The sequence below is a fragment of the Centruroides sculpturatus genome, unplaced genomic scaffold (genome assembly GCF_000671375.1).
Source record: "Centruroides sculpturatus isolate CEXI.00-Female unplaced genomic scaffold, Cexi_2.0 scaffold354, whole genome shotgun sequence".
Classification (NCBI taxonomy): Eukaryota; Metazoa; Arthropoda; class Arachnida; order Scorpiones; family Buthidae; genus Centruroides; species Centruroides sculpturatus.
This window is the reverse complement of record NW_019384699.1, coordinates 280,173-294,868: the sequence shown is the minus strand read 5'-3', so window position 1 is coordinate 294,868 and position 14,696 is coordinate 280,173. Positions and strand designations below refer to the sequence as shown.

Below are 14,696 nucleotides of genomic sequence, written 5' to 3'. Positions count from 1 at the left end.
TATATATATTATATTATTATATAAAAAATAATAAAAGATTTTATTATTTTTATTATAAAGTTTCTTTGAAAGAAAATAGATTCCAAAGGTTAGATTAAAAATAGTAAACATGGAAGTAAATTATCTATAGCTAATTGAAATTCATCAAGAAAAGTATAATATTTTTTAGATACATCTTAAACTTAAAACATCCAAAGTGCTGAAAGTACATGGCTTACTCAGTTCATCATCTAATTCTATCTAATAAAATCCATCATTCAGATCAAGCATAATGAAATATTTGTTTTGATTCAAGTTTGTTTGCTCCTCCTTTAGAGAACATAATCTTTATTTATTTATTTATTTATTTTCAATTACATTAAGAAAAGTCTTGCAAAAAGTACTTCCTCCCCCTAATTAACATTAAAACCCCAATGAAGTTACATAAAAATCATTTCATACATAATCTTTTATATTTCAGTTAAGATCATGTACACTCTTATTGATTTGTCTGGTTTTTCAATTCTTACTAAGTTACTGACCCATTCTGTTGGCTTCTCAACTTTGCTTCTGTCAAAGAAATATGTATGAATAGAACAGAATGGAAAAATTTTCTGAAGAGAGAAGACTAGAGCTGTGCTGAACAGTATTGGTGTCCAAGGTAAACCTCATACCTGACACCTCTGATTCAATGCTAATTACAAAAAATTCTATGGGCTTTTAATTGTACAAGTTTATTTTGGCACTCCCAATGTTGATTCTAGGGCCCATTTCCATTTTCACTTCCTCTTAGTTATGGCATTAGAGAAGACAGATTCTAGAAACTGATTATATAAAATGTATATGTTTGTTTGTAGAGAAAGAGGCATTGTATTTGTATTGTATTAAAGTTTTAATTTACCTCCATTAAAAATGCATTTGAAATTATTCAACTTTTTAAAAATAAAATATTATCTTGCTGTAACAGTCATTTCATAAATAAAATAAAATTATTTCGATTTAATTGATAATATTTTTAGGTCATTAACTTTATTTAAAAGTTGTTACAATTTTTAAAACAATTAAAAAAAAAAGTTCGCCGAAGGTAGGATCAAACCTAGATCACCTGCGTGACAAGTGAGTTCGCTACAGATTCAGCCATTTCGCTGTGCTACCATAGTGTAAAATCGATCAGTATATGAGCTTTGCTTAAAACTTTAGAGCCTTTTTTCTCGGAATCTTCTGGCCAGTGCGCTTTACAATTCTTCTGGGTGGACACCCTTGAGGTATACTACTAACCTGCAAAGTCTCATTCTGAACTGAATTTCCAAGACCGTAAGGTCCCCTTGTCAGATAACTATTTAGAATCTAGTTGATTTTATTGTATGTTAGTTCTATGCATCAAATAAAAGCTAAACAAGTAATTCTTGAACTTGTTAGTATTGACATTAAAATTTTTCTATTTAATTTTAGTATTTATTATTTTCATTATATATTTTATTTTAAAAAATTTTCATTGGGCTTTCTTTCTTATGTCATCTCCCCTCTTCACACTGTACAGCATTCCCATTGTTTTAACTGTTGTAGATTTATTTAGCCTGATGATGCACATTCAACATGGGCAAAAACATTAGCTCTATCATCTTATTTCTGCTGGTTATTTGGTTTTTGTGGCTTGATAAAAGAAACTAATTTAAAAAATTAGTTTCTTTTATCAAGTAATGTATCGTCATTTTTCTTCATTTATCATTCAGCAACCATTTGTGCTTTTAACACTTATGTAAATTAGGAGGTACAGTCTCAAATATTTCATTTCACTTATTTTAAAATTACCCCTCAATGAACTGTTAATGAAAAAGAAATGAAAGAAATAGAGAGGAAAAACAATAATTGAGATTATATCTTCTGAACTGTATATTACTGTGTCATATTTTCAACAACCATTTTGGAGAAATAGAGCTTGAAATGATGCAGGTTATTAAATTTTATTTTTGTTCTGGAAATTTTTGTAGAGTGTATGCTGGTACACAATATAACCTGCCTTAGTTTACCTGGGCTTATCTATGCAAAATTATTGTACTTTGTTTTGCATCACACTTAATTTCATCCCAATTAATCAAAGATGAACAAATTTGGCATTAAACTGAAGTATGACCAGTTTATAATATTAGTCATACAGAAATTTAGTACCATATTTACTTGAGTGATCCACACACCATTTTTTTTAATATACTGGTTAGAAAAAACTTGATAAATTTAATTTTTTTAATCACATATTTAACAAATTTATGATTGTAACACAACAGCAACCTTTATTCTCACTATTTTGTATCATTCAATATGGCAGCACTCATTTACAAAACCGTTTCATATTAAAAGATAAAAATACTGAGGAAAAAATAATTTAAATTATCTGTATCACATGTACAAATATCTGCAATTTCAGTAATGTATTTTACTTGACAGTGGAACCTCGGTATACATCTGCTTTAGAATACGTCCAATTTGGAATACGTCCTGTTTGGATGAAACAAATTTTGCTCAGTATACGACTTTTGTTCGGTACACAACTTAATTCAATTATACGCGCTATCTATGAACAAGTAGCACTATTGGTGTACTAGACCAGACTAGACGTTCACAGTGCCACGGTTTATAATTTTGTTAAATTTCTTCTGATTTTAAATTTTAAGTAAAATTTTATTATTTTTATTAATCATGAATTGCAAAAAGGCAAATGAAAAGCAACAGAAAAATAAAAAAAATTACTAGAATCACAATGGAACTGAAAAAAGAGATTGTTGAGAAATATGAAGGTGGCATGCATGTTCGAGATTTAACTGTTGCATACTGTATTCTGAGGACAACGATATCAACAATCGTGAAAAATAAAGACATTATTAAATCTGCTAACGTTGCGAAAGGGGTTAAATCAATTTCTAAACAGAGATCAAAGACATTAGATCATGTTGAGAAATTGCTTTTGCTTTGGATAACTGAAAAACAGTGTGCTGGTGACAGAGTATCAGAAGAAATTATTTGCAAGAAAGCTAAAAGGATACATGCTGATCTCATAAAAAATCAAGCAGAAACTAGCAAGGAAAGCAAAGTGTTTAAAGCCAACCATTTTTTTTTACATGAGAACGGATTAATTATTTTTACATTACTTCTTATGGAAAAGGTTGGTTTGGTATACGTCCTATTCGGTATAAGTCCAAATACTAGGAACGGATTAAGGTCGTATACCGAGGTTCCACTGTATAATGAATTAATTTACTAATTAACTGAAAGTAAGAGTTCTTTACATTATTTAATTTGAATTGAAGATGAAAAATTGGTAATTGGCCAATAGTTTAAATTAAAATCTAATATAGGTATAAATATTATTTACTGTCAGTTTGAATTGTACATTTAAATACTCTGTTTATCCTCATTTTTTCAAATTTAATCACATCAAAACATTTAATAATGTTGCTTGTAACTACTGACTATAGATGGTCATTATATTAAGCAAAGTCATTCAGTTGATAAGCAAAATTTATCACTAGCATAATAAACAGAAAGCTTAGTAACTGAAACCACCCTGGACTCCATGGGTTGCATCACCAAATTTGTTGCAAATAAATCATGGACTCCCAACTTTTTGCCATAAATTTTTGGAAAAAGTGTGCATGACTAAATATGGTATATTTTATAAATGAATGTAATCTCAAAATGATGTTTTTAAAGCTATACTGTATAGTTTTTAGCTTATGTTTTATTTTCAACTTTCAAATCAGATATATTTGAATGTTAATTAGTTTTCAATGACACCTATTACCTATAAACAATAGTTATTAAAACAAAATAAAACTTTGCATGAAAAGATTTTTTTATTTGAATGGTGAAATGAACTATATAGGATGTTAATATTTGATGTTCCATAAATTTAAGGGGTGATAGACATTAATGAAATATAAATTTTTTTATTGAAGCAACTTAGGGTTGAAAACAAAAATTAAGAGGCTATGGCAACGGAAAATTTTCACACTCCTAACCAGCCAACTCATTCACAGCAAATTTCTTTTTAGTTGGAGACTACCAATTGGGCAACACTTCCTACCACCATATTTGACTGCACAAGTTTATTGAGATTTCTTGTAGAACACTTTACCAGAACTTGAAGATATTCCTCTATAATAGCTCATTATCATATACCTTATTTTACGGACTATAAGACACACTTTTTCTTCAAAAAGTTGCCTCCAAAATCCAGGTGCGTCTTATACTTGAAATTAATATACAAATGTCCAGTGTTTGATTTAAAATTCCTGCATCTTAAAAATGGCCATATATTTGATGCTGTGGGAAACCTATCTCTATCTGGCAACATTGAATTCAACTGGCAGCAGCAGTGCACCAATGCGATGAACATGAGTTGTGGGGTGTTGGGATAGAATCGTCTGGATGTACGATTCCCACGCTTTTTCTCTTTTCAAACAAGCAACGGTTGTCGCCATAGAAACTCTGATCACGAGATGACCAGTGGTTCTGAATCCACGACCATGGATTGGCCAGTGATCATCGTGCGACCATCGTACGATCAGTGGACATCCGATAGCGCTACTAAGCGTTGATTTGTGGATCAGTGTTTGCTTCAATCTGTATAAAAGGATTGAATTTAGGCGGTAAAAATAGTAAAAATGTTATTTTTTTAAAAAATTGCTTAAAAATTAAGGTGCATCTCATACTCCGTAAAATATGGTAGTTCTAACACAATGGTGCTACAGACAACTTGTTTCTCTTAGTGCATAAGTATTTGAATAATGTCTTCATGCATCAAGAAATTGGGAGGAAATATCTAGTGCTTTGGCCCTTATCTCTTCTTCCTCAGGGATGTGAAGAGGCATGGTGATATTGCCTACCACACAATTACATGCAAATTTTGAATTCCAACTCTAGGTTGCTTCATAAAAATATGTTCATCTCAATGACTTCTGCTATCCCTTAGAGCAGGGCTGCCCAATTCATTTTGGAGGCAAGCTATAATTTCAATTACATGTCAGCCAGTGGGCCACCTAGTGAATCATATTTGCTTACACTCATGATCCTTCTATAAATGGATAGGTATTTGAATCAAACAAAGCTTTAAGTTGCACATGTTTTAATAATACGTAATAAAAAATACATGAATGAGACCTATGAAGGGACTTATTAGCTAATAATTTTTCAATATTTGGTGACAACAATTTAATTTTAATACACAAAAGTTGACTCAAAACTAATAGAACAAGTAATAAACGCATGGGTTAGGTATTAACAGCGGTGTGGTGGTGACTCAAGTCAGAGTTTATTCTGTGTTCAACCAATTGACCAATCATGTGGTGGTTGGCATTATTGGTAGCACGACATTTTGCATAGTGACAGCCATCTACTACTGTGGGCGGGCAAATTCAAATGTGTTGGCCAACTTTGTGCAGGCCACAAAGTGGCCCGCACTGAATGAGTTGGCTGGTTAGGAGTGTGCAAGACTGGGTTTGCACAGTCTTGCCTTAGAGGTTGTCCGTAAATGATGTCCACACTGGAAGAGAGGAAGGGGATTACAAGTAAGACAAGGGGGGAGGAGAAGGTTGAGCATCAGTGGGCATCTGTTTATTTCATTATATTTTGTACAGTTTATGCATTTTATTATGTGAGATTCTGGACACACCCCCCAATTAATTGAAAATTGATGTCAAATACATAAATTTTTAGAAGTAACATTTCTGATTTTAAAATGAAAAGTTTTAATGTTAAAAACGAAGGAAACTGGTAAAAGTCACTTCCTTCTCAATGGAAGTTCGATATCCTTTTTGTTTTCCCTTATCTTCATAAATTTTGAGTCACATACAGTCCAATTACCCCTTTGTAAACCCCCACTCATCCTAAACACATGGGAATAATACAATTCTCTGATTGCAGAAAAACATCAAAAAAAGGGGATTCTTTAGTATCATTCAGGAAGTATGCCAGAAGATCCCAAGGAGGACAGACGTATTCCATATAAACTCCCTACAGCCAATGCCCAATGCCCATATTCGACTCCCATAGTTCATATAAGGTTTGTTAATAAGTTTTTAAATAGAAGAAAATGTTTATTTATGTGCTGTCAAAGAACTAACCAAGAACAAGAACATTCACCCAGAACCTAAAATATAGAAGAAGAAAAACATATTTTGAAGTAGTATGGTTTTAATTGAAGTTGTAATCTCTCTCTCTGAGACATTCCATAATTATAGTTTGAGAATTCGATTTTGTAATTTATTTCTTGTTTATTAAATTTTTGATATTTTATATTAAAGTAAGGTCTAGAACAGCGTTTCTCAAAGTGGGCGATAACGCCCCCTTGTGGGCGCTGGAGGCTTTCAGGGGGGCAGTAGAAGGCTCAAAGAGAATTGGGGGGCGTTAAGGAAATATAGAGGGGCGACAGCAGACAAATTCTATATATAAAAATTCGACGGAATATATATAAAATGTTGACATTTTATATATTTTTTATTTTTTATTGAAGGTCACAACTTGAATATTTCTAACACATTGACTTTTATTTTAGCTCAGCGTTTCTCAAAGTAAGCAATAACACTCCCTTCTGGCGCGATGAATAGATCTATGATAGAGGCAGGGTATTGAACGGTGACCAAAGGCAAAATTGGGGCTGATAAGAGGAAACATTGCATTTAATGGTTTCCAGATGATGAGAACAATGTACAGTAAGGGCACAAAGTGTGAGATTCATAGAAAAGTTTTCCTAAGAATATTTCCAATCCTTTTCTCACACAAGAGAAAATGGGTTAGGGGGCGTTGGGTATAACTTTATGGAACAAAGGGGGCGGTGGATCGAAAAAGTTTGAGAATCACTGGTCTAGAATGTCTGAATTAAAATATTTCATCATCTCCATAGCTATTCAATACACGTGTTAATCTGTGGGTTATAAATTCGATTAACTGGTGTCATCATCCTGACGTGGATCTGAATCTCAAAATTTGGATCCCTTTTAAACGCCCTTAAGGCCATCCTTTGTCTAGAGACCGGATCTCCTGATCCGTGAACTCCTGAGAACAGATTTCACTTAATCTGTGCCAATTAAGTGGTACAAATTCTACGGATCTGTACCCCTGGCTAACTCACAATTATATTCATTTTAAAAAAAATCTTACTGGAACTAAAACACAATAATATAAATAAATAACGCCTTTATAACAGTCCAGCAAAAACATTTAATTCTCTAAGAACATTTTTGACCAATTTTAGCGGCCATCATCAGTTATTCCAATATTAAAAAGAACAAAGTATTCGAAACTATGTAATACAAAATTAAATAAAATTAAACTATGTTTGTGCAGAGCAACGGAAAAACCTTTGTTGGTTATTCATATTACAAAAACATAAAATACTAAAGTAAACAAATAAACCTAAATAAATAACAGTGCCATCATCGTGGATATATATATATATTAACCTGCGTTATTATAAAATGACTTCCAAGCAGAGGCCAATCCCTCTGCATCTCTGTGATTAATACATTCCGAGGTTATATGCGCTTTATGTATTTCTATTTTTTCAAGATGCCTCACTGCCTGTAAAGATCTTGTGGCCCTAATGATTGTCACACGATCCCAGTATACAGTTATATCGTGTTGTTTGGCAAATACTGCCAGAACAGTACTATTGATGTTCCTACTCACAGAATATTTATGCTCATTTATCCTTTAAGCTCCGCATCATTGCTCCAATGTACACGAGGTCAGAATTAAAATGATGATCCTTTATAGGTATAGAATATACCCCCATCAAGCTATTTCGATTATCTTTCTTCTTATCATTCCCTTAACATTCTATACACAGTTGGATTGCGCCGATATATTATTCATAGATTATTTTTGTTGGCAACTTTCCTAATAATTTTGTTAAGAAACAGAAAATAATTAAGTACGACATTTTTCCTTTGATCAGTTTTGGGAGGTTGTTGGTTTTGTTTCTGTAGCCTTTTAATAAGTGCCTCAATCTCACTTCTACGGTACCCCTGTTGTGCCGCTGATTTTTGTATGTAATCTAATTCCTCATATGTATCATATAAACTCGTGCAGTGGGTGTATGCTCTTTTAATCCACGCTCTAAATGCCACATATTTAATGTGCTTAGTATCCGTAGAATTCTTTGGGATGATAATAGGTTGATAAATCGGTTTGCAATATGCACTTGTCCATATTTCCCCTTCTTTACATGCGATTGATATATCCAGGAAGTTAACATTCTTCTTGCTTTCTTGATCCAAACCCAAAGTCAACCCATATGGGTTATTGTTGGCCTTGTCTATAAAATTCTGTGCATTGCCATCATTTCTCCATACAACGAAAATGTCATCGACATATCTGGAGTATATTACTATATCGCCACTAAAGATGGGTAGGATACTTCTTTTGAGCTGACGTAACACTAATTCACATAGGACAGCCGACATTAGGCTGCCCATAGGGATGCCCCTTCCTTGAAGATATGTCTTCCCTTCAAAAATGAAAAACGACGAATGACAAACCAAATCGGCTAGTTCTAAAATGTGCTTGTGGTATTTCCTAGCATTTTTTATGTTGGTAAATAGGAAGTCCCTCAAGGCACAAAAACAGGGTGCTAATTTTAATGAAGGTATAATGCTTTGTAATCCATTACTGTCATATATTCCTTGTCCTTAAGCACAACCTCCCTCAGCTTCTGCACTAGTTGTACTGAACTTTTTATGGAGAAGGGTACGCCTTAGCCTTATTTCGTATAAACTTGACCAGTTGCTTTTCAATAGTGAAAGTAGGCGAATTGCATTTTTCTATAACTGGGCATAGCTGAAAGCCTAGTTTATGTGTTTTCCCAAAAGCAAAAATTTTTGGTGTATCAAAAATTCATAAGCACTATATCCTTTCTTTGCAGCCATTCTCTTGCTTCTTTTATGCAGTAGTGGAACTGTCTTGTATTCACGTTATCTATTTTTTTTCCCTTTCAGTACAAAATCTTGTTTGCCATCTGATGTAATCCTGACTCGTGGAATCCATACCCTTTACAATAAGCTCAATATTAGGAATGACGCTTTTTGGGCTTGCTGCGGGATTAGGAGCGTAGAGTGGGCCGTATCTTAAAGTCTCTAACAAGTAATGTGGTGGCGTAATATCATCCCAAGCTGTTATAACTGCAGTCTGTTTTGTGCGCAGCCTCACGTTATGGCATTTAAACAACCATTTAAGCTTCTTAACATATTTGCGTTTTAAATTCCTTTCAACTGAGCAAGATAAATCTATTATCCTATTGTTGATATCCCTTAGAAGTGCCTGGTCTTTTCCATAAAGATCATTTTCACACCATATGAGCTTGTGCAAAAGTGCATAATATTTATTTCAAATTTCTTGTAAGTGTTGTTTCTACTTATGATATCTATCATTCATAAAGTGATAGAGGTTTAAGGGGGGTTGAGTTTTGTTGGACATCTAAAGAGGGGGTTACAGAAACTTGGGCAAACTGGGACGAGGGGGAGGGGAGGAAGAATAAAAATTCAAGAAAAATGTGGACATAATTTATGGACAGCCCCTTAAATTTATAACATGTTAAACATTAATATCTGTATAAAACACATTTTTTGCTGTTTCATTTGTTAATGGAAAAATTGTTGGTGAATCTTGAATTAAAATATCACTCTTATCAATTATATGGGTAATTTTATTCTCATAAGTGTTTATATTTTTCTTTTCAGCACAACAGAGAATTTAGCAGTATATATTTGGAATTCTTTATCCAAATATATTTCATCTGATATGTTATACTCTGTAACAATACATGAAACAGATAAAAATGTTGTTTGTTTTAAAGGTGAATTTGAAAAATAATAATTGACCTTAATTATAAAATGTTAAGGATTGTAATGGATTAAGTAAGAAAATAAGATATGTGCATTTAAATTATAAATGTAAATAAATTTTGAATATATTGAATAATATTAAAGATTATATATATATTTTTTTTTTCATATGAAGTGCACTTATTATTTTTGTGATGAAAAATTCTATGTATGTTTATTGTAAAATTGTTGAAATAAAGTAATTATTGCATTATGTTGTTGATAAATATATTGAAATAATTATTTATTAAATTTATCATTTAATATTGATTTAATTAATTAGTTCATTTATTTTATACTCTGAAAAAAGGAATTAGAGGAAATTTGTGGAGGTCAAATTCTATTTTTCATTGATTATTTTATTATATGTTGGACCAAATACTGCAAAATCTGCAAATTCACCACTAAACTTTAGCTTTATAACATTAGATAATATATAATTGTTACCTTCACATAACAAATTTTGATAAAATTTCTATTTCTTCATCTCAAATGAATCTACAAAAATTTTATCAGAATCTTTTCATATAAAAGTAACAATTATAAATCATGACTCAGACTACCTGTCCAATGTTATATCTCAAAGAATTAAAAATAAAATTGAATAGTGAAAGATATATTATTAAAATGCACAACAGGAATTCAAAAAGCAACAAATTAATGTCACTTCAGAAGAATTTTGATTCTTTAAATAATTTTAATAATAGTGTTTTACTACTAGACTTTATCCATCTGTCTATAACTATAATTAACATAATTATTAAAGTCAATATCAAAACAGTAGAATTAATGATAGAATAATAAATGTAAAATGAAATTCAAATCTCTCAATGTGTGAGAAAATGTTTAATAATGTTTAAAATAATTGTAAAGCAAAAATAAAACAAAAGGGCAGATTAAACTTCAGCAATATTTGTTATAACTTACATGATAAATATAAATTGCTGATTGATTGATTTACATACTTTATTTCAAAAAATGTATTGTTTATGAAATATGTTCAGTTGAAAGCTTATATTTCTGAAAAAGTCATGAAAATCATTAGTCTGCATTATGAAATTTAAAAATAGTTATACTTTTCATAACATTAAAATTTAAAATGTTTATTATTGAAATACAAAATAATAACAAGAATCTTCTTACAAAATAATTAAATTAATACTGTATGTACAGTACAAATAAATTCCAAAAGTTTTAAAAAACTCATTACTTTAATTAAGAGATAATAACTTTAAGAATTATGATTAATTATGCTTATCTTCCAAAGTCAAATATGTTATTAACTTTGATTAATAGTAAAATTTATTTTTTAAAAATAATTTTGATTATTAATGTTTCTTAACATTACATGAAGGTTAAATAGGATTCGAAATATTTTTTTTTATGCAAGACAATTTGATTAAAATAAAGAGACAATAATAAATCATTATTAATCAATGATATATTCACACACAATACTCAATATTCAAAATTTTGTAGTTTGATAAAAATGAAACCAAATGAAAAAATATTTTTTAATTAAATGAACTTTATGTACAATTATTCTTTTAACATTAATAATAAATTTTATGCAGAAATAAAAAACTTTTTGAAAATTATTGGTTTTAAATTAGATCATTTCTGAACTAATTTATTTTCAAATATTTTAACTTTGGAATTATGAGATAAACATCAAATAATATAAACTTGAAGTTTAATAACTAACTTTCTACCAATTGTTAACTTTATAAGTTTTAAGCTGATACAGTGCTGGATTAAGCCTCTACTGGGCCCTAGACAAAATTTAAATTAGGGCACCATTTAAATAAGTTGCTTTTAAAGAAATTGAAATATTATTAGTTAAAACTTTTATTAATAATAGTGAATAAAAACACTATAATAATAAAAGAGTTTCTGGTATAATGAAAAATATATAAAAAGATATATAATTGTGACCAGAGGGTCAGCACCATGTCAGAATGACACCACTGTGTCTCTATCGACCACGACAGCAATTTGTTTTTTTTTTTTGGACTTTGGTCTTGCAAGTGGTAGCATGTGTAAGTGATCGGATTCCGGATGGAGGAGATCTGTGAAACTGCTAGATGAAAGTGAGTCAATTGGATACTAGGTTAACAAATATCTGTTTATTTTTCAACAAACATGTTTCCAATATAGCAGGACAAAACAGAGACAAACACGTTATTTTTGCGAGAGAGAGAGTTTACATGAAATTGCATGTTATCATAATTACCTGGAGTAGAAGAAAGTCATTGGTAAATGAGATGATTGTCCTTGAAGAGAGGTACTGTACACACACGAGAGTTTTGCTCACTGGAGACAGTTTGAAGACAGGCGGAAATTTTCTATCTGTTATGGGAGTAGGAACTGAGGAACTGGAATATCAAGGATCTGTAGCTGGAGAAGAGGATAGTCCATTACTGGAGGCACTAATTATATTATTCTGTTATGGGAGGCAGTAATATTGGCAGTATCGGCAATGATTATATTCCGAATTGGAGATGATGATAATCCAAATGGAAGGTTTTGCATTATATTATTGAAAAGTTATATTACTTTAATAAATTGAATATTAAACTCAGCTTCTTTTAAAACATTTAACACCTTATAACACTGAGAATATTTATTAAATCACAAATGTTTTCAGCCTAATGACCATAATAAAGGCCATCATCAGGTGACAGGCTATCAAACAAATTTGAAAATTGTGTTAAAACGGAACTTTCGAACATTACAAATTCAAAATTAAAACGTAGAATAAATTAACCAATCAATATACAAAATAACTATAATAAATAGATTGAAGCCAAATTAATATAAATAATAAAATAAGATGATATAAAAAAATTTGAATACCAGCTAATTCGAATGACTCACATGAATACAAAATGTCAGCATTTCGTGCACTCATTAGGAGAGCATTTACTTATTGCTCTAGTGTATTGGACAGGATTAAAGAGATTGACAGAATTAAGGAAGTAGCTTCAAATTTGGGTTACTGCAAAAGTACAGTTGAAGGACTAATAAAAAGTTATGAAAGAGGCAAGAAGTTATTTAAATGGAATGAAGCATGTATTCTCAAGACTGGTCCTCATCGTTGGCTTTGCAACATGAAAAAATTGAAATTTATAAGAGTGAATTAAGGGACGGCTGCATCAATGCAAGGGATGCTGATAGTTTAGCTTCAGCATGGAAGTTCTTTGTAAAAGAAAAGTTAAAACACACAAATTCTTAGTTCCTATCTGCCCTTTATAATGTGATGCTTTTTGATGTATATNACAAAAATTTTATCAGAATCTTTTCATATAAAAGTAACAATTATAAATCATGACTCAGACTACCTGTCCAATGTTATATCTCAAAGAATTAAAAATAAAATTGAATAGTGAAAGATATATTATTAAAATGCACAACAGGAATTCAAAAAGCAACAAATTAATGTCACTTCAGAAGAATTTTGATTCTTTAAATAATTTTAATAATAGTGTTTTACTACTAGACTTTATCCATCTGTCTATAACTATAATTAACATAATTATTAAAGTCAATATCAAAACAGTAGAATTAATGATAGAATAATAAATGTAAAATGAAATTCAAATCTCTCAATGTGTGAGAAAATGTTTAATAATGTTTAAAATAATTGTAAAGCAAAAATAAAACAAAAGGGCAGATTAAACTTCAGCAATATTTGTTATAACTTACATGATAAATATAAATTGCTGATTGATTGATTTACATACTTTATTTCAAAAAATGTATTGTTTATGAAATATGTTCAGTTGAAAGCTTATATTTCTGAAAAAGTCATGAAAATCATTAGTCTGCATTATGAAATTTAAAAATAGTTATACTTTTCATAACATTAAAATTTAAAATGTTTATTATTGAAATACAAAATAATAACAAGAATCTTCTTACAAAATAATTAAATTAATACTGTATGTATAGTACAAATAAATTCCAAAAGTTTTAAAAAACTCATTACTTTAATTAAGAGATAATAACTTTAAGAATTATGATTAATTATGCTTATCTTCCAAAGTCAAATATGTTATTAACTTTGATTAATAGTAAAATGTATTTTTTAAAAATAATTTTGATTATTAATGTTTCTTAACATTACATGAAGGTTAAATAGGATTAGAAATATTTTTTTTAATGCAAGACAATTTGATTAAAATAAAGAGACAATAATAAATCATTATTAATCAATGATATATTCACACACAATACTCAATATTCAAAATTTTGTAGTTTGATAAAAATGAAACCAAATGAAAAAATATTTTTTAATTAAATGAACTTTATGTACAATTATTCTTTTAACATTAATAATAAATTTTATGCAGAAATAAAAAACTTTTTGAAAATTATTGGTTTTAAATTAGATCATTTCTGAACTAATTTATTTTCAAATATTTTAACTTTGGAATTATGAGATAAACATCAAATAATATAAACTTGAAGTTTAATAACTAACTTTCTACCAATTGTTAACTTTATAAGTTTTAAGCTGATACAGTGCTGGATTAAGCCTCTACTGGGCCCTAGACAAAATTTAAATTAGGGCACCATTTAAATAAGTTGCTTTTAAAGAAATTGAAATATTATTAGTTAAAACTTTTATTAATAATAGTGAATAAAAACACTATAATAATAAAAGAGTTTCTGGTATAATGAAAAATATATAAAAAGATATATAATTGTGACCAGAGGGTCAGCACCATGTCAGAATGACACCACTGTGTCTCTATCGACCACGACAGCAATTTGTTTTTTTTTTTTTTTGGACTTTGGTCTTGCAAGTGGTAGCATGTGTAAGTGATTGGATTCCGGATG

General features: G+C 30.0%; 1 protein-coding gene across 3 annotated transcripts in view; it reads left to right on the top strand.

Moving 5' to 3' along the window:
* LOC111627504 (6-pyruvoyl tetrahydrobiopterin synthase-like) overlaps positions 1 to 9,919 on the top strand; it is a 24,234-nt gene extending 14,315 nt beyond the window's left edge. For 2 of the 3 annotated variants that reach the window (XM_023371089.1, XM_023371090.1), the window contains exon 6: positions 9,711 to 9,919. In XM_023371089.1, the coding sequence (XP_023226857.1) occupies positions 9,711 to 9,843 (133 nt within the window). In that variant the 3' untranslated portion in view covers positions 9,844 to 9,919. Of the gene's footprint in view, positions 1 to 5,898; positions 6,278 to 9,710 lie in introns of those variants that run through there. The other variant, XM_023371091.1, reaches the window with a different exon arrangement.
* Positions 9,920 to 14,696: the final 4,777 nt, after the last annotated feature.